The sequence below is a fragment of the Mesocricetus auratus genome, unplaced genomic scaffold (assembly GCF_017639785.1).
Source record: "Mesocricetus auratus isolate SY011 unplaced genomic scaffold, BCM_Maur_2.0 Super-Scaffold_100676, whole genome shotgun sequence".
In the NCBI taxonomy this organism is placed as follows: Eukaryota; Metazoa; Chordata; class Mammalia; order Rodentia; family Cricetidae; genus Mesocricetus; species Mesocricetus auratus.
In genome coordinates, this window is record NW_024429266.1 from 132,333,933 (window position 1) to 132,355,064 (window position 21,132).

At 47.5% G+C, this 21,132-nt stretch overlaps 1 protein-coding gene across 3 annotated transcripts; it reads right to left on the reverse strand.

The window, feature by feature from the left end:
• Positions 1 to 1,555: 1,555 nt before the first annotated feature.
• Positions 1,556 to 19,708, reverse strand: Thnsl2 (threonine synthase like 2). 3 transcript variants are annotated; one of them, XM_040738295.1, is made up of 10 exons: positions 19,558 to 19,655; positions 17,673 to 17,775; positions 16,464 to 16,698; positions 13,568 to 13,762; positions 12,429 to 12,581; positions 7,886 to 8,116; positions 5,528 to 5,676; positions 5,307 to 5,432; positions 2,399 to 2,550; positions 1,556 to 2,043 (listed from the first exon to the last, which is right to left on the reverse strand). In XM_040738295.1, the coding sequence occupies exons 2-10, from the start codon at positions 17,736 to 17,738 to the stop codon at positions 1,815 to 1,817; spliced, it is 1,536 nt and encodes a 511-aa protein (XP_040594229.1). In that variant the 5' UTR covers positions 17,739 to 17,775; positions 19,558 to 19,655; the 3' UTR covers positions 1,556 to 1,814. The 3 variants fall into 3 exon arrangements, with proteins under 3 accessions (XP_040594229.1, XP_040594231.1, XP_040594230.1); XM_040738297.1 differs by lacking the exon at positions 17,673 to 17,775 and having other exon boundaries at positions 19,558 to 19,708; XM_040738296.1 differs by lacking the exons at positions 17,673 to 17,775; positions 19,558 to 19,655 and having other exon boundaries at positions 1,556 to 2,040.
• Positions 19,709 to 21,132: the final 1,424 nt, after the last annotated feature.

The window sequence follows — 21,132 nt, forward strand, 5'->3', positions numbered from 1 at the left end:
TTCGTGTCCATTGCAATCGCACCTCCAGTAATTTAAGTAAAAGAACAAGTGGCACTATTAGGAGGTGTGGCTTTGTTGGAGGAAGTGTGTCACTGTGGAGGTCAAGCTCAAGCTGGGCCTAGTGTGGCAGTCTTTGCTTCTGTTGCCTGCTGATCCAGATCCAGACGCAGAACTCTGAGCTCCTTCTCCAGCACCAAGTCTGCCTGCACACCGTCATGTCCCACCATGATGATAATGGACTAAACTTCTGAAACTGTAAGCCATCCCCAATTAAATGTTTTCCTTTATAAGAGTTGCCATGGCCTGGTGTCTCTTCACAGCAATAAAACCCTAACTAAGACACTGTGGGTGGTGGTGTCCCAGAAACTGTTTGAGTGCTGTAGCCTGTAAGGGGTCACTGTCATTCCTTTAGAGTAACCCTACCATCCCCGCCCCTAGTAGGTTCAGCATCCCTACTGAATGCTGGTTCTCAATGGCTACCTTTCCAGTAGTGGGCTTCCAGCTACAGAGATGCGAATCTGGCATGTTCTGATGGGACAAACCAACCAGACTGGTTCTGGATAGTTCTTATTCTCAGTCCTGGGTGGGGAAGTTCCTGAGGCCCAAGCAGATGAGGGCAGAGCAGCCAGAAGGGGAGGGTAGTATCATCCTCTATGCCAACGTTTTCCTCTGCTCACCACTATCTCTGCTTTCTAAAGGGGAGTCCACCATCCAAGGCATGAGGACTGCCACTGCTACCCAGTAACATAAATAACTGGGAGGAGATGACTTGGTTGGTACACTGATGCCACCATGGCTTTCTGTCCCACACGACCTTCGGTTTTTTCATCAACTTCTTTCCATCCCACCAGCTCAGGCTTCCCTGCCTCCTGCCTGCTCTGCTGAGCTAACCAGGTGCAGCAGGTGGGTGTGGCACCCTCCACAGCATCACCTCTCGGGCCAGTGGGGCTGCCCGCAACCCTGCGGGTCTGCTCTGCCCAACAGCCATCAGAGCGCCAGCCAACTAACAGAGCTTTTATTCCAGGGTTTCCCAATGCTTCTGGCAAGGTTTGGTAGCTGAATAAAAAGAGAGCTAGACCCAGGCCAAAATGTAGGTGAGTAGCTTCACATCACAGGTCGGGATCCTGACCTCTTCCAGCTGAAGCTGACCTTAAGTACAAGGCTTATCATGTGCAGTCCCTAAAATGTGCATATCAAGCAATGATACCGCTGAGCCTCTCAACAGCTGCCACCCTCTACCCCAGTTGCTCACTCTTCCCCCACAGAATAAAGGTGAGCCAGCCGATTCCCAGGAAACACCTGCAAGAGCTTTCCCCAGAAGCAGGGGCACACGCTGCTGAAGGGCAGAGCTCCTTGGGACAAGAATACATACATATATACATACATACATACATACATACATACATACATACATACATAGTTAAGACACACACTTACCATGTATATCTGGCTGCCCTGGAACTTTCTATGTAGACCAGGCTGATCTAGAACTCAGAGACTTGCCAGTCTCTTCCTCCTAAAGGCAAGTACTACCATGCTCAGCTGGGACAAGAACTTAAAAAAGAGATTTATTTTTATTATTTTAAATTATACGTAGGTGCATGTGTCTGTATGTGTATTGTGCACATGAGTGCATTGCCCACAGAGGCCAGAGGTGTCAGAACCCCTACAGTTGGAGTCACACATGTGAGCGCCTGACTTGGGTGCTGGGAGCTAATCTTGAGTCTTCTAGAAGAGCAGTAAAAGTTATTAATTACTGAGCCATCTTGTCCCAGTCAGTCCCAGGACAAGACTTCAAACCAATTCCAGCTTGGCTATTCTGAGGTGTTCACAGCACAACCTTCCCACCGCTGGGACAGGCCCTCAATGGTGTCCCTCAGCATCTGTGTCCAGTCATCTCCTCTGCGCATAGGGATGCAGCGGGTCTCCTTGTGCTCCAGGCCTAGGATCTCTGCAGGAGTCTGGGGAGCCAGCCCAGCAGCCTGGACTGCTTCTGGGAATTTGGCTGCAGAGGCAGGGGCCAGGCAGCACCGAGAGATGCTACTGAAGATGGGGCAGGACAAGAGAGAACAGGCAGAAGGATGAAGAAGGAGAAAATGGAGGAAGGAAGACCAGGGGAAAGATTAGAGGCAGGATGGGGCAGAGCACAGAGACAGACAAAGACATGATTACTACTTTGAACTTACCGATACAATAAGCCTGCAAAGCTTCCCAATGAAGACCCAGCTCAGCCATCACCTCCCCTTACGACCTGGGATATATGCCACACCTCTTCTAAGGACAGTTGTAGTTCTTGGCACAGAACCCACCATGCTCACCAACACCACTGTCCTTAGTCTTGCATGCCCTGCTTGGAGAAGAGCTAGGCCTCCAGTGCCCCAGACCTCACTGCTTGTACCTGGACTGCCCACTGTCAGTCTGCTGGTAATGGTAGTTCACCGCTGTGGCTGAGTGGGGGCACAGCAGGTACTGGTTCTCCTCCCAGCAGCGGCCCATGGTCTGGGTGATGGCCTCGTCAGACACCGACTCGGATGTCACTGCCTCTGAAAGCTGAAGGGTCAGGGGATAGGGGTGAATGTTGGGATTGGTGAATCATAGAAGGAGGACTAGAGCCCTGATATACACAGCCACATCAACACCAGGAACTCAGACTGAATACTTAGTAGAAGGTTCATAGAAGTTTTGGGTACATCTCAATGTATTTAGATCATGAACCAAATTAGCACACAGTCATGTTCTACAGCCAGACATAACACAAGTCATGGGTGTTCAAACTACCTGTGGTGTGAAAACTACCCCATCAGTTCCCACCCCATTTAGGAGCACCTCTCTTGGGAAACCTTCTAGAACTCACAGGCAGTGGAAGACTCCCTTCTCAGTGCTCCCTGAGCATTTGGTATACCAGATGATTTACTGAAGGCGTTCTACTTGCTCACAACATAGCAAACACCCTATGTGTACTCAATGGCCTCAGAGTCCAAGAGTTCATAGATTGCTTATATAGATATTTCCTGGCTAGGGTTTTTTCCCTCCTTCTCTTCCTCCTCATCTTCCTCCTTTCCCAGTTCTGAGGATTGAGTACTGGGCCTCATGATTATTAAGCATATGCTCTACCACTTAGATGCATCACTCAGTATGATAGTTACATTTGTATTTCCAGCACCTAACCAAGTTCTTGAACCATAGCAGATAGATAATATGGATGGATGGATGGATGGATGGATGGATGGATGGATGGATGGATAGATGGATGGATGGATGGATGCCCTTCCAGAAAATAGAGCATCCTTTGGGTATAGTCAGGGAGAAAATGAAGAAACAGAGGATATGATGTCCAGTTTTAATGGAGGATTTTATTTACATAAGGAGAAGGATTACTGATATCTGCACAAACTCTAGGCCAAACAAACTAATGTTTGGCTGCCAAAGGCAGCATAGGGCTGGAGAGATGGCTTAGCTATTTAGAGCATTGGCTGCTCGTGCAGAGGACCTAGATTTTGTTCTCAGCACCCACATGATGGCTCACAGCCATCTGTAACTCCCATTCCAGGGGATATGATGCCCTTTTCTGGCCTCCATAGGCGCTGCATGTATGAGGCACACATACAATACTCACCAGTAAACATTCAAATACATTAAATAAAAACTTTTTAAAAGCAGTATAGATTCTAAAAGAGGGAAGTCCCACTTTGGTCTTCAAGGGTGTAACTCAGCCCAGATAACTCTGTCCAGGTTTGAGACGAGCCATTCAGGAGGGACACTAACCATGGGCAATTATGTCACATAAGGGACTAAGTTAAAGGAATTGGGAAGGCCATATCGGTAAATAAGAATTCTCTTCAAGTGGAGGACACTGAGGTAAAATCAGACTGTGCAATCTAGAAGGAACACATTCTAGAACTTTGGGATAATCAGAGCTGTAGTAAGGTAGCTGTTCCAGTCACCCAGTAGGGGGATGCAGAGCCAGCATGACCATCGGGTGGGAATGAGCTACAGAAGTTTAGAATATTTTGTAAAAGAAGAACCTATCACCATCCGGGTAGAGGTGGTGCACGCCTTTAATCCCAGCACTCGGGAGGCAGAGGCAGGTGGATCTTTGTGAGTTCTAGGCCAGCCTGGTCTACAGAGTGAGTTCCAGGACAGCCTCCAAAACATTACAGAGAAACCCTGTCTCCAAAAACCAAAAACCAAAAAAAAAAAAAAAAAAAAAAAAAAAGAACCTATCACCAAGCTGTGTTCAAATAAAAGCAATGCTTTCTAACTAGCTTCCTAAAATAAATCAAACTTATTTATTAACTAAATAAAGTCTCTCTTCCTACAACAGAGGGACAGAGACAAGAACAAAGGAGGGAGATAGGGTCAGCAAGAGCTATAGTCTCTGTCCATACCGGAAGGACAGAATGACTTTGCCCTTGTTGTACAGTTGTTGTCATTATTGGAAATTAATAACAATAATAAATAAAAGTATAAATAGTGGCTGCTATATATTTCCAGCAGTATGTAAACCAGCTCCCATGTATCTTTTGTCCCAAATCTCACAGCAACCGTATGAGACAGGCTTTCTTGTTATCCCAGCTCTGCAGATGAGGAAACTGAGGCACTGCTTTTATAAAACTAGCTCAGTGTTTCACAGCTCTCCTCATTCAATCAGTGTTAACTGTGAAAGTTCCTGGCTCACAGAAGACACTCAGAAACCAGCCCCTTGCTCAGACTTCCAACCCCCAGTCTGTCCTGTGGCTGTATTCCTTTCTTCCTCCCTGGGACGCTGTAGGAGGCATGGAGGTCTTTGTGCTCACCGATAAGCACTAGGGGAACCTAGAATGTTAAGCATGCAGGGTTGTTCCTTTAAGGGAAGGAATGTAATCACTGCTATCCACCTAGAAGGCTGGATGTGGAAGTGTTGACTAGCCTGGTGACCTTTGCTCTGTGTGCTAGAGACTTTCCCAGCACAGATCCTCCCCCAGACCCTTATCAGTAAATCCACAGAACCAATCTTTATGGACTTTACAAAGAGTTTCAGTGTAGTCACGCCTGATCTGTATTTAGCTTACTTTGTTACTCAAGGAGACTTAAGTATGTTTTGTTGTGCACACAGGATTGAGTTAATCATCACAAGAATAGTGCTCACCACATTGTACTGTGCTTAAGATGCCTAAAATAAAGGTCAGACTTTAGACATCTGAACCAACACTGTCTACTGAGTCCTGGCAAACTGAACCACCTTCTTGCCTCCCTTAGATCGTTACTCTGCTTGCTACGGAGGCTGCAGAGACACCCCCCCCCCCAGGCTATGACCAGTGACCTACCTTGCTATGTAGTTCCTTGGGTAGGTGCAGACTTTGGGATCTTTCAAACTGCTCCATGAGGGCTCTTGTTGCCTGGCTGTCAGAGCCAGACAGCAGCCAGAAGATCCTCTCCATGTTGTAGGGCACCTGAGTGGAAAGGCAGTGTCACCCTGATTCCAACCCTTGCCCAGCCCCGCCCCACCAACAGTTGGCCTGACCGGCTCTTCTCCGCACAGGCCCACCTGAATGTCCATAGCGGATGCCAGGGTTGGCTTGACAACCTCACGCAGAGAGAAGTCTCCCTTCTGGACAGTCCTGTGGATGATGTCATTGCGGTTCACTGCCGTAACTAGGCAGATGGGCAGGCCCATCTTCTGAGCAATGCACCCAGCTTGGGACAAGACAGAAAGACAACAGGATTTTAGGACCAAGTCAAAGGATTCTTTTTTTTTTATGAGCTTAAATGAAAACAGACCAACTCTGGCGCTGTTTGGAAGCGAGACTAGAGAGAGATGGAAAGAGACATAGGAGGGGGATGAGGGAGACAAGGAGGAGGGCTACTGTGTCCTGCCTGGCAGGGACTAACACCCTTACAAAGTTTGTGAGTCAACCCACTGCAGAAGAGGAATTGAAGGCACCAGAAGCCAGATGTCTTGCCTGAATCCTACCAAGCTGCAGAGTCCAGGTATTCACATTCTGCCTCGCTAACTTAGGGAGGGCGCCTAACTGTTCACTGCTGACATACCAGGCGAGTGACACAGCTTCTAGGGTCTCTCTCCTGTCTCTGTTATCTTGCTTGGGAACATGGAGATTGTAGATGTGTGCGACAACATGCAGTTTCATGTCTAAAGTCCAAACTCAGACTCGTGTGGTAAATACTTCACCTTCTGAGTTCTCCTTCCAGGCCTTTTTGGATGGGGAAATGTTCACAAATATCACCTTAATTTTGTAAAGCCCATTCACACTCTGTGTCCCGTGACCCTCATGGAAACCTCAGTGTCCTTCAGTGATGAGATGAAATGGAAGCTCAGGAGGACCCAAAGACTGAAGGTCAAATGGGCCCTTAGGAAAACTGCCAGACGGCAATGTCCTCTGCGGGTATTGCCAGTGTCTTATTTTGTGCCGGGTGCTATGGAGGGCACAGCTATAGGTGGCATCATTAGCTTGAAGGTGGCATGAAAGGAAAGCACACTGGGTGTCACCCCCTGAGTAGCAGGGAAAACAGCCTTCCTTGCCTAACTGTCAGCTCTCTGTCACTTGTCTTCCTGCAAGAAGTCAAGGAGTCTCCTAACCACTTAGGGAAGCAATGTCAGAAACAGAGCTACCAGAGATGCTAACACCATTGCCTCCTCAAGAGACGGCAAGGATGTGGTCTCCAGCCTACCTGAACTGTCGACTTGGCTCCACTACCAACCAGCTGTGTAAACAGGGGAAGTTAGCTTTTCTGTGTCTGGTTCCTCAGTCTAAAATGGTAAGAATAGTACAGGTAGACCCGGGACACAGGGCTCCCACATCTGCAAACTCAACTGACCAAGAATCAAAACTATCCAAAATAGGGTGTGGTGGTACACCCTATAATCCCAGCGTCTGAGAAGCTGAGGTAGGTGGATAGAGACCAGGCTATACTGAGTTACAGAGTGAGAAACTATCTCAAGACAAAAAATTGCACCTTTATTAAACACGTTCAGACTCTTTCTTGCAAATACTCCTTAGAGCACAATAGCCATTTAGATAACATTTGCATATCGTTTGTGGTTCTACATTATCTGGAGGTTATTTAAAGTATTCAGGTGTATGTACATTGGTCATATGCAAACACCATGCCATGTTACATAAGGGACTTGAACATCTGCAGATTTTGGTATCCGTAGAGGTCCTAGGACCAATTGACCATGCACATTAGGAGACAGCCACATTGTCCGGTGAAATTATTAATCCACGAAAAGCACTTAGAACAGCACCTAGTGCATAGTTAATGCTTGAGAATGTTTGTTAGTATTCGGTGCCGGGTACTTTCCCTGTACAAAGCCCGTGTGCACCCCAGCAGTCAAGCTTGCTCCTCACAGGCCACTCTGAGCACGTGATCAGTCAGTTGCCTTTTACAGCTGAGGAGCTGAGTCTGAGGAACGCTCTAACAGCCGTTCAGCTAGTAAAGGGCAGAGCCAAGGCCAGACTCCTGATGCCAGAGTCCTTTCCATTTCACATGGCCCCAGGGGAGTGAGAACACAGTGCACTGTGGCACACAGTGGTGTCCTTCAGCAGGCAGTGGGCGGAGCTGGGAGTAAGGTGCGAACTTCGAGAAAGGACACTGAGCTAGCTTGGTGGCTGGGCCTTGACTCATGTCTAGTAGCAGCTGTGCAAGCAAGTACAGGCTAGGCTGCTGAAATTCCCAGGCCGAGTCCTCAGTCTCCCCCTGCAGGAGCCCGGAACGTTCTGTCCCCAGCCTCTGTGAGTTAGAAGAAATCTAGGACATCCCATGTGGTTTTTGTCCTCTTGAGGGTAAAACACCACATTCTTTTACTCCATGTTTGTAGGCAAAAGACAGCTTGAAAGACTGGGTGCTTCCCGGAAAGCCCATTTGCATCCCAGGGTCTCCTTACCTGCAAGGTTACCCCCAGCCCCTGTTGGCACAACCACCTCCACAGGGGGCAGCGGGTGAATGTTCAAGGAGGGCACACACTGGAAATAAGCGAAGAAGTGGTGTGCCATCTGCACCAGGACCCGGGACCAGTTGATGGAGTTCAAGCTCATCAGGTTGTGCCTCTGAACAAAAGCCACATCAGCAAACACGGCCTTGATGGGCTCATCAAGTTCATCGCTGTTCCCTTCCACTGCCAGGGAGAGAGAGGAGGGCAGCTTTCAGGGGCAGCAGAAACCCTGACAGTCACTCTAGGCTCCACCATGGCCCTCCCAGGCTGGGCCCATCCTCTCCCATCTGGTCCAGCCTTTGCTTCCTTCACTTTCACAAGGCTTGGCCTGACTTTCTGGGCTCTGTATAAGCTCTTTGAGGGATAGAATCCAGGTCGCTTGTTCTGTGACCCTGAGTATTTGTCCTTACTTAGGAGAAAAGAAGATATGGTCAGAACCATTTCCAATTGTCTTGTATTCTATAAAGCAAGATATAAAATGTCAGCATTCTGGGATATTGGGAAAAGAATTCCCCTGTATTCCAAGCCTTCACTGTTCCACAAAGACTATGTCCTTCACTCTGCTGAAAGGAAGGAGGGTATGTTTACCCAACATGTGGTCCTTATTGGGGCTGAGGGAATGGTCACTTCTCCCCTGTGGTGAAGTGTGGGTATCCTGATCCCTGCTCCTATGTGCTAGGCAAGCTTGCTTGGGCAGAACTTCTCCCTGAAGCTGAGTGTGTACACTGGTTTAATTATGGGGTGAATTATTGGGTAAATTATCCACCAGTCTAACATATCAACACCCCAACCAGCTGCCTCAGTAATTGCACCAGTATTAACCCTTCCCTGACATCTGCGTCTAATTCTCCTGTTGTATCTAATACCTCAAGGTGGAGCTGTGTGTAAGGGCTACTGGGAGGAAGTACCAGGATAGCCGTTTAGGCTGTAAACCCTCCTCTCCTCATTTATAGCAGCAATGAAGATGGGGGGCATTCTGTAGGTCCATGTGTAGACCCCAAGCAGCTCGATCCAGTAGTGGCAGCATCATGTCTTTGCTAAGGCCAGGCCATCTGTGACTGGCATGCCCACGGGGTTCCAAGATGGACATGTGACAGGTCAGGTCACTGAGGCTCAGAAGGACATTTGCTGGGGTGCTAGAGAAATGACCCCTGCTTTTAAGGAAGAGCCACAGGGGAAGGGAGACTTGGTTACCTCAAGTCTCCATATTGTGACCTCAAGAGGAAGGAGCCTGGGACTGGGGAGGGCAAAGCAGAGACTGGGGAGTACGTGGGTTCCTGGTGGTAATGTTTAATATGAGAATCAACCAAGTGAGAGCCTCTTCATGTCTGGACATCCCAGTTACAGAAGCTGAAAACTGTTCTTTCAGATAGTCTGAGTTGGGTTTTCTGTTACTTCCAATAAAAAAAAAACCCATATACTGCAATCAATGAACATCTAGTATCTACTTGGTGCTTAGGAATCACACAATGTACATGGGAGTTATCACCTTTATAAACCCAGTGGCTGGGCCAGACACTTGCCTGGTGCCTTTGTTACATTTCTATTGCTGTTATAAGACACTATGACCAAAGCAACTTGTAGAAGAAAGAGATTTGGGGGACTTACAGTTTCAGAGGGTTAGAGTCCATGACCGTATGGCTATAGCAATGGAGGCAGACATAGCGCTAGAGCAGTATTGAGAGTTTACATCCTTGTCCACAAGCATGAGGGAGAGAGAGAGAGAGAGAGAGAGAGAGAGAGAGAGAGAGAGAGAGAGAGAGAGAGAGAGAGAGAGAGAGAGAGAGTACTAACTGACTAACTGGGAATGGTTGTGGGCTTTTGAAACCTCAAAGCCCACTCCAGGGACACAACTCTATCAAGGCCACACCTGATCCTTCTCAAGAAGTTCCACCAACTGGGGACCAGGCACTCAAATACGTGAGCCTGTGGGGACCACTCTCATTCAAACCACCACACTCTACTCCCTGGACCCCATGGGCTGCAGCCACATCACAATGCAAAATGCATTTAGTCCAACTCCAAAAGTCCCCACAATCTATCAGTCTCAAGACTTGAAAAATCCAGAGCCCAACTCTCTTCTAAGACTCAAGGACTCTTAACTGTAACACTTTGTAAACTCAAAAGAATTTATGTATTTCCAAAACACAGTGGCACAGAATATACACCATATAAGCATGACAGCCCGACTTTGGTCTCTGGTGACCATTTAAAGGAAGAAGAAAAGAAATGACTCCACAGGCTGTCTTCTGACCGTCATGACAGCCCGACTACATTTAAAGGTAGAAGAAAAGAAATGACTCACAAGGCTGTCTTCTGACCGTCATGTGGTCACTGTCGTGTGCATCCTTTTCCTCATCACACACACCATGATGACGACGAATTAATAAAGTTTAAACTCAGTGTTCATGTGGTCCATCCCTACTCCTTGAGCTCACAAAGGGAAAACACATCTTTCCTATTAGCCCCTGAATCTACACACATCTCCGTAACAGTCAAACCAAAAGCCTCGAAGAAGGAAAAGAACATGAACAGCATTGCTTATAAAGAAACCTGATGTCTTCAAAGCCTGAGGAACTTTTCCCTTGATGTACAGAACAGAAACACCTTAGCTCTAGTGATATCTATGACATGATACATTTATTATCAACCACACAGTTGCCACTTTTTCACAGGTGGGCAATGCTCTCCAGCCCCCAGGTGAACATTCCATTCATGCCCTTCAACAAAAGTCCTCCAGTATATCCTTATAAGGCAGGAGAAGGACTATAGTAAAAAAAAAAAAAGTAATTCTCTGCTTTACTGCTAGGAAGAGACAGCCCTAGACCCATAACTAGCAAGCTTGGCATGTGAGAAACATAGGGGCCTTCAGGAGCCCAAACACTGTTTATTAAAGTCTCACAATGACCATTGGAAAATGTAGCCAGATATGGGCAATTACCAAGGCTGATGTGTAGGAGTTTGCCAACAATGGATTAGCCAAACCATGGACTTTACACTGGAATGAACACATGCTTGCCAAAGAGCAGAGGGCCCTTTTCTCTGCACTTGTGCAAATAGACAAAGGGTACACATGCTGCTCTCATGGTGAGACTTCTTCCCAGTGTCTGAGCTCCTTGTCAACGATGGTATATTAGCATCAAGTCATCCTCTATGGGGCTTGTCTTACTTACTGTTCTACTGCTGTGAAGAGACTCCATGGCTAAGGCAATTTACAAAAGGAAGCATTTAATTGGGGGCTTGCTTACACTTTCAGAGGGTTAGTCCTAGATCATCATGACAGGAAGCATGGCAGCAAGCAAGCAGGTGTAGCAGTGGCTGAGAGTTTACATCTGATCCACAGGCAGAAGGAGAGAGAGAGAGAGAGAGAGAGAGAGGGAGGGAGGGAGGGAGGGAGGGAGGGAGGGAGGGAGGGAGAGGGGGGGGAGATTGGCTTGGCCTGAGCTTCTGAAACCTTAAAACCTATTTCTAGTAATACACCTCCTCCAACAAGGCTACCCCACCTCCAGCAAAGCCACACCTCCTAATCCTTCCCAAACAGGTCCACCAACTGGGGACCAAGAATTCAAACATATGAGCCTATTGGGGCCACAGGATTATACCAGGAGCCAGGTAAGTTGTAGAAGGAATCTTATTTTATTTTTATTTACCTATTTTTAAATTTATCATACGTGCATGAGTGTTTTGCCTACATGTATGCCTGCATTCCATGTGCATACAGTGCCCATGCAGGCCAGAAGCGGGCATCAGACCCCACTGGAACTGCTCTTACAGACGGTGGCTAACTGCTATGTGGGTGGTGGGAATTGAACACTGTCCTCTAGACAGGTAGCTAGTGCTCTTAATCCCTGAGCCATCTCTCTAGTCCATTTATGTATTTATGTATTTATTTATTTATTGCCAGACCATTTCCTATGTATCAAGTGAATGATCAAAAAACCATGTCAGGCTCATGACCAAAGTGTGTAAAACCCCAACCAAGACTCCTAAAGCTACGGCTGCCATGATAAAGTCAAGGTCTTCATTATACAACTAGCTGTAATGGAATTGGTAGCAGGCAACACCAGGAAGCTTCCTATTTTGATACTTGCCCTGTTTGCATGCAGGGCCTAGCAGTCTGTCCTCTAAGGAAGGACATGGACTGCCAACACACACTGACAAATTCTCTCAACTGTGAAACACATTTGTGCTCACAACACTTCAGTGCCCTGGCACTGAACAAGTTGCTTGACTTTATTTACAGTTCTGCATAGCTGCCTACATGTGATATTGGCAAACGGGTAGTGGGACCCGCATGGAGGCAGCACCGATAGACACCTGAACCAGCTGTAGTAGCTCAACACAGTGAGTGCAGGTCTATAGCATATGCCAGCTAGTGTGGAAAACTATGAAGCTGGGAACTTGCCCAGAGCCAACTAAGCCAAGGCACCTCCGTTCATGGCTAATCCCACCTACAAAAACAGTCAAGCCAGGACCTCGCGGCCCCTGCACCTACCTCCAAACACATGGACGTTCTCCTTCAGCACCGTTGTCATCTGGAGCTCCTGAATCTTTGTGCAACGGCCTTTGGGCAACAAAACAATGATGTCTATATTCTTCAATCCTTGAACACTCTCAATGGCAGCACTTCCTGTGTCCCCAGAAGTTCCTAGGAAGAGACAGACCCTCCCTTTAGGACAAGGGGCATGGATAAAGAATGAAATTGACCTCAAAGTATCAGTGCCCAAGGCAGCAACAAAGACTTTCAAATGCTTGAAAGACAGGTGCTTAGTACTTAGCCCCGGGTCCTTAGATACACTGATAAAATTCAGGACATCATCGAGTATTCTGTACATCTAAAAATATCATTCTGAGAAGGAGCCATAGTCTTCATCAGACTGACAAAGGGTCTATGATGGTTAATCTTGTCAACTCAACTTGATGGTTTTTAGAACCACCATGGAAACCACCTCTGGACCTGTTATAAGGGCATCTCCGGAACGGTTTGACTGAAAAGAGAAGACCAACCCTGAATGTAGGTGGCATCACTCTGAGCTGTGGTCCTGGACAAAATAAAACCAAGAGAGCAAGCTGAGCAGCGGCATCCATGCTACCTGGTTCCTGACTGTTGAGACAATGTGACCAGATGCCTCAAGCTCCTGACACCATGCCTTCCCTGGTGTGAACTGTACTCTCAAACTGAACTGTGAGCACCTAACTTTCCTTCCCTAAGTTGCGTGTGTTAGGTATTTTGTCACAACAAAGAGAAAATTAACTAATACAGAACCCATGGCATAAAAAGGTTAGAAACCCTGTAAAAACTGGCTCTCAACCTTCCTAATGCTATGACCCTTTAAATACATTTCCTCATGTTGTGGTGACCCACAACCACAAAATTATTTCGTTGCTACTTCATAATTGTTATTTTGTTACTGTTATGAATTGCAACGCAAATCTCTGTGTTTTCTGATGGTCCTAGGTGACCCCTGTGAGAGGGTCATTCAACCCCCAAAGGAGTCATGGCCACACAGACTGAGAATTGCTGATCTAGAAGAACTGGTAGCACGAGCCTTGAAAGATTCAATTAAGGGCTTCTTGTGCATGGACACCCTCCAGCTGGGGTGCTAAAGGACCCTGTCCCTTCCCAACACCCACCTACAACAATGGTGACATGCTTCTTCCTCTTCTGCAGGAAGTACTGCAGGAACTGAGCTGTGCAGGACAGGGACAAGTCCTTAAAAGCATATGTGACCCCATGCCACAGCTCCAATACGTTCAGCTCATTCTTCAGCCTGCGCAGATGGACCACATCTCTGTGGCGGAATCTGCTGAAGGCTTGATCAATCAGATCTGTGAGGGTAGAGATTGGACAGCAGGTGAAGGTATTAGCTCTTCAAGTTCTCTTTCTGTGTCTTTAAAGCATTTATCTTCCAGTGCCAGCTAAAAAGCCCAGAAAAATATGGCTTAAATTACATATTTAGAGATAGAATTGTAAAGATCTAGAAAAATCTGGGGGACATGTATTAAACTGCTTATAAACTCCTCTTTAGAACTCCCCAGAGACTAGAACTGGCTCTAGAAAATGTCTAGTTTTCAGTTTGTGTGCTTCTTATTAAGTCTTTTTATTTTATTTTTATTTATCTTATGTGAATGGGAGTTTTGCCTGCATGTGTGTATATGTACCACGTGTGTGCAGTGACTGAAGAGACCAGAAGAGGGAGTCAGATCCCCTGGAGCTAGCGTTATAGGCGGTTATGAGCCACCATGTGCCTTATGGGAACTGAATCCAGGTTCTCTGGAAGAGCAGCCAGTGCTCTTAACTATTGAGCCACCTCTCCAGATCACTTGAGCCTTTTCATAAGCATGTATTTTATGTTAATCATTTATTTTGGTTTTTCGAATCAGGGTTTCTCTGTAAGTTTGGAGACTGCCCTGGAACTTTCCTTGAAGACCCAGCTGGCCTCAAACTCACAGAGACCCACCTGCCTCTGCCTCCCGAATGCTGGGATTAAAGGTGTGCGCTACCACTGCCCGACAAGAATGTATTTTAATAGAAGATCAAATCAGAATAAGTCAGTTTCAGCCTCCTAACATTCTTCCCTAAAGGTGGAGTCTTTGCTAGTTTGTTCTTTGTAATGCTAAATCTCACATTTGTGGTGCCGGGACCCGAGCATGGTTGATATACAGAGTAAGCCACAGTTTAGCATTGAGCTTCTTGAACTTCTGTTGTGGATCACACCTGAGATCTTATTCAAATGTGGAGTTTGGGCCAACAGGTCTGATCTGACTTTGAAATGTCTAACCCCTGCCCAGGTGACACCATCACTGCTGGTCACAGTAGTCCTTCCTCTTCCCCAACTACACAACCTGCCATTACTTTTGTTGACCTGACACAAACCTAGACATATCTGGGAAAAGAGAATAGCAACTGCGGTATTGCCTCCATCAGACTGGCTTGTAGGAAAGTCTGAGGGAATTTCCTTGTTTAATGACTGATATGGGAGGTGCCCAGCTCACTGGACAGGTGGTTTAGAGCTGTATAAGAAGGAAGGATAAACAAGCCATGGGGGGAAAGCCAGTAAGCAATGTCTCCATGTCTTCTGCTTCTGTTCCTGCCTCCAGGTTCCTGCCCCTGACTTCCCTCAGTAATAGAGCATGACCTGAGAGTTGTAAGCTGAAACCTTTTCCTCCTAAAATTGCTTTGGTCATGGTGTTTTATCATAGCAACAGAAATCCTGACTAAAAATATTACCCTACAGATTTTCTTCTTGCCACTCAAAGTGTCACCTGAGATCCAACAGCTATAGTCTCATATAGGCACTTAGTAGAAGGGCAGGATCCTCACACCCACCCTGTGGTTTTCAAATGGTAGTGGATCCATAGACTCACATATGCTTGAATGCTTGTTCCTCAATTGGTGGAGCTGTTTGGGAAGGATTAGGAGGTGTGGCCTTGGTGGAGAAGGTGTGCCACTGGTGTGGACTGGGTGGACTTTGAGGTTTCAAAAGTCGGTACCATTCCCAGTTAGCTCCCTCTGCTCCATGCTTGCAGATCAAGATGCAAGCTCTCAGCTACTGCTTCAGTGCCATGCCTGAAGCCACGCTCCCTACAGTGATGGTCACGGACTCTAACCATCCGAAACTCTAAGTCCCAAATAAATTCTTTTTTCTCTAAGATGCTTTGATTATAGTGACTTACTACAGCATAGAAAAATAACCAAGACACACACACACACACATCACACACACACATCTATTGAATTAGAGTCTGCTTTTAAAATTGAGATCCTTGAGGGAAATTAATTGCACATTACAGCTTGAGATAGCCTGTCCCAGGACACTCAACAAGACAAAATAGTAATCTAGGTGTCCAGATGAATGAGAAAGACATTAATCAACACTCAAGAATTTGGGACAACTTAAAGATTCTTAATCTTGATGTAATTTTGTAAAAACAATAATTTTCAGCGAATCATTTGTCATTCATCTCACTGGAGACAGAACAGAAGAATGAAGAGTTCTGGATAGTGTAATTCTGAAATTCTAGAATCAGGAAAAATTTGCAAGATTTGAGAAAGGCAATCAGGGATTTTCTGATGTGGATAATGCTCTTGCACACTGTAAAGATTTGTCACTTATATTGGTTTAATAAAATGCTGACTGGCCAGTAGCCAGGAAGGAGGTACAGGTGGGGCTACCAAACTAGGAGAATTCTGGGAAGAAGAAGGCATAGAGTGAGTCACCAGACAGACACAGAGGAAGCAAGATGAGAATGCCTTACTGAGAAAAGGTACCAAGCCACATGGCTAAACACAGATAAGATTTATGGGTTAATTCAAGGTGTAAGAGTTTGTTAGTAATAAACCTGAGCAATAGGTCAAACAGTTTATAATTAATGTAAGTCTCTGTGTGTTTATTTGGGACTGAATGGCTGCAGGACCGGGTGGAAGAGAAACTTCTGTCAACCATTTTCAATGGTTAGGTGATGAATTTACAACTCGGGGAGTTGTGGTGCTGAGCTGGGACAGGGATGTTGCAGGAGGGCTCCTCACCATTTAGGTCTTGTCTTGGAATGAGCTCCAGGCCAATGAAGAGGGCACACAGCTCCTTCACCAGGCCACGATAGGAAAGTGTGCTCCAGCGACACAGGGTCTCTCTGTCCAGCTGTGGGAGCTCCTCCGGCACATAGAGGCCCCCATCTGGTGCATAGCCAGAGAAGAGGGCCCCCTCAAAGTTGACCCGTGGGGCCATTCCCCGAGTGCTGGTGTACCACATGATCCTGGAAGCCTGCAGAGGGAGAGTCCCAGAGGCAGCTGGTCTTCAAGCATCCAGCACCTCACAGGATGAAACTTAGTACCACAGTCCTCTGACCTAACATCTGAGCCACCACTCACTGAGACAGGTATCTCAGACACAGCTATGGCAGCCCTCATTTGCATCTCGCCTCAGCTTAAGTCTTGTGTAAATTACGATCCTTCTGACCAAAGCAGGCAATTCCACTGAGCTGACTCCCTTGAGGTAGAGGTATTGGAGCAGGCCAGGAAGAGAACCACAAGCCTTACCAGTGGTCAAGAAAACCTTGGAATGGAGAAAGATCATAGCAATAGCAGGTAGCTGCTGTTTTTGACAGGCTTCTTTCTTAGTAGGGAAAAGGCCAGAACATCTGACTGGCATATATTGGTGTGGATGTGGGGAAAAGGGGGGCACTTACACACTGTTGGTGGGAGTGCAAACCTGTGTAGCACTATAGAAATTGGTGTGACGATTCCTCAAAAAGCTAGAAATGGATCTACCATATGATCCCGATATACCACTCCTGGGCACATTCCCAAAGGACTCTATATCCTATTACAAAGACGTTTGCTTATACATGGTGATAGTTGTTCTATTAACAATAGTCAGGAAATAGAAACAGCCTAGATGCATGGATAATTGGGAGTCTGTTTTCTTCAAGGATGCAGGCTCTGAGATACTACCCATGCTTCAGCAGATAGTCCCACACCCATGTACTAAGTGGACTCAGTTGGAGGGGGGTTGCTTGTCTGTTTTTAAAGAGAAGGAGCACATGAAGCTGGGAGAGGAAAGTGCTGGGGAGGAACAGAGGGGAAGGAATGGGGACAGATATTTGATCAAAACATAAGCACGTACGAATACTAAATAAAATGCATATTTTTTATAACTGCAAGCCCATGTCCCAGGAAACCGTCAATCCCAGGCAAATCAGGATGGTGAGGCATTACCATCAACAACCTGTGGCCTACCTTGGAGCCTAATTGTAGAAGGCCAGCAGTAGAGCTTACGTATTGCCTTTGAAACTCTCTAGCCATGGTTAGCTAACTTTGGCTCCTGGCATAGATTCAGGTCCTTAGAATGAGACAAAGATCATGGCAGAATTTAATGCTCCAATGTTAAAGCCCCATAGTAACTGGGGGGGGGTGTCAATTTGACTATGGCATTTCTATAACCCTACCCATAAGAAAGGGAACTCTGACATTGACCTGGAAGAATTCTGTTTTCCTTTTCCTTCCCTTTGGCCTCTACCTGGCCCTGGAGAGGGACCCCAGGTTTTCTACAATTGCTCTGCCACTGACCTTCACTCCTGTAGCCCTGAAGTCATGGCTTCCTGCTCCAGGGTCTGACACCTGTGGGTCCCCCATGAGTTGTACATGAGCTGCCTACCAGTGCAGGTGTATTCAGTTTAGAGATGGGGTGTGCTAAATTACCTACCAGGCAAGTTCGACCTTTTGACATTGCAACATGGCTTTGCTATCTACAAAGTTCAAGGCTCAGAACAGTGCCATCAAGTTACAAGAGTGAGTCAATGAAATCACAGAATGTTTTAAGATAGCTTCACAATTTCATTTTGGGCCTCATTCACAGCTATCCTCAGTCGTGTGCATTAGACCGCCTGAAACCAAGAATATTATTAAATAGAAGTGGGGTGGATACTGTCATGCTGGGACAATGGTTATAAACAGAAATGACTTTAGAAATCTGGGATATACGTCACCCCTCACAGGACTCCATGACAAGGAACAACATCAAGGCAACCCCCCAAAGCCCAACGCAGTGGATAAGCAATGCAGGCCCATCATCTCAGGAGGCAGAAGCAGGGTCAGGAGGTCCGAGGCTAAGCAGTGCCGTCAGTAACCACAGGGGATTCTGGAATGCTGTGGACAGTGTTAGCCCCTATGCAAACTGGCCTGAAATCCTCGCTGCATAACTTTACCGGGCCAGACTAAAGGAAATGCTTCAACCCCCCCTGGGACCAGGCAGATGCAGGCAGGGCTAAAAGGAACAGCTTAAAGGATCATTTCCCCAAAGCCCGGTTCTCAGTGGAATGGATCACATGGTACCTGGGCTCTGAGACCAGGCTTCAGATTCTGCAACCCAAGAAAGACATGAACAGGGAACATTGCAAGGGCCTGGCTTGAACCAGTTCCCGCTGGTGAGTTCTGTATGAGCAATAAGAATCTGACCTGGTTAAGGCACAGAGGCCCAAGCTCCTTACAGGGGTAATAAGGGCTGTGTTGGTTCTGACCAGTCACTTCAAGGGACAGCGTTCCCAGCCTAACAATTACAAAAAAACTACGCCTGATGTTAATTTTTTAGCAAAGCTCAAAAAAGCAATCAGTTAGACTGCTGTGAGGGCTCTGGACTCAGACCTCCACAGTATATTATTGTGGTAATTACTTCTTGGGACTTCCCTGGATTTTATTCCAGAATGAAGCCAGGGCAATAAACACGATAAATAATAACAGTAATTATTCGCCTTTGGGCGGGTTTGGACACTCAGCCTCAAGCTGCAGATGGCTACCCTCGGGGTTGGAGTTTAAGGCAGGGCCTGGGCCTGGGAGTAGGGTCTAGAACCGCAGGCAGAGGCCGAAGGCTCCACCCACAGCCTCTGAACACAGCGCACTGTCCTGGGTTTCCGGGTTCTCCCCGCACCGCCGAACCCCGGCTGCAGGTGGAAAACACGCGAAATCGTCCACCCGCGCGCGTGGACTGCAGCCATCCCAAAGCCCCGGCTGGCGTTAAGACGCTGGCAGGGAAACCAAGCAGAGCTGCCGAGGCCGGAACAGCAGCCAGGAGGGACACGTCACCGCGGAGAGCGCGGGGGACACAGCGGGACCGGTGCGACGTTACCGTGGGGGCGTGGAGCTGCCTGGTTACCCGAGGCCAGTGGGCGACGCGCAAAGCTCTGCTGTCCCGGAGCCCCGAGGATCTGAGGGAGTTTAATCCCAAGGCTGGGGAGGAGCTCTTGCGAGGGCGGAGGAAGGGCGTGGAGGAGGGACCTGGAGGAGGGGTTGAAGAAGGGGGCGTGGCAGAGAGGGGAGAGAGGCTAGCCTCCCTGTGCAGCGAGTGCCTCTCTGGCCCTGGATTTTCTTTTACCCTTTATCTTCGCTGCAACTCTGCAGAAAAAGAAAAAAAAAAGCTGATAAAGTTATGCTTTGTTTTATTTTATTATTTATTTGTTCATTTGAGACAGGGTCTCTCTATATAGCTCTGTCCTCCTAGAACTTTCTATGTCCGTCCGTCCCCCTCCGGGCTGGGATTAAAAACTTTGTTTTGGTTTTAGATGAAAACACAGAGGGCAATGCGGGAAGAAGGAAGGCCTTCTGTCCTTTGGCTTTCATGGCTCTGGCCTATGCTAAAATCCACCAGATGGGTGCATCGACTTAGCTCCAAAAATTCTTCATAGGATAATACTTTTTATCAAAACGCAAGTGCAGCCTAGGGTAAAATCTAACTCACTGTCTCCCTCTCCCCTCCCTTTTCTCTACCTGCGCTGCACCCCCCCCCCCCCCCCTTCTTCATGGAACTTGATTACCTCGAAGTCCTGATCTTTGGACTCCATTTCCTGAACGCTGAGGTCGCAGACCTGCAGCGGAGCACCTACCCCTTGTGCAGGGAACTGAACCAGAACCTTGTGTGTGCTGGGTGAGCACTTTACCAGCGGAGCTGTGTTCCCAGCCTCCAATTTATCTTTCAGGGTGGACAAAAACAAGAACTTGGGGGCAATTTTCTCCAAATATGCCCCATGTAAGCAACGGTTTGAAGATGGAGCAGTCAGGTGCAGGCTAAGATTTGCTCTCGGCCCTGGGGTGGGCCTGGTGCTTGCCCAGCTGGGTCTCAGGGAGATTCTGGGGCTTGTAAGCAGGTCTCCCGTGCTGCCTATCTTGTTCTTCATCCTGTGGTCTCTGCTTTCTCAAGTTGCCCGCTGTCTAAGCTTCCAGCACCCATGCCATCCACGTGTCATCAGAAGGTCTCACCCAGCTGCCGCTGACTAGTCTGAGTGGGTCTCAGATTCTCCTGAGTAAGAGACACTAAGAGACTCTCCCTGCTCAGGGTATGGGATAGGTCTTCCAAACACAAGATGGGGCCAGAGGCTTGCCATGGAGTTGACACCAGGGTCAGAGGGGCCAACCCACCGAGGAGACACAGGTCAGTCAGGAGCCTCCTCCGAAGTGTTCCTGTGCTTTCTGTGAGGTACATTTAATCACACAGAGGCCAGGGAAACTGGGACTCACCAAATGTCAAGAACGTCAGCAGTGTTTGCTACAGTGTTCCCAAGAAGTCCTCATAAGCTCCAAGGACAGCTTCGCCATCCACAGGCCTCTTCCACCAGGCTCTCTGCCTGGCTTATCAGGCCTACAGGACAGCATCACCCCAGGGCCAGGGAGCAGCCCTGTGAAGCTCACTTTGACTGCTCACAGAGGG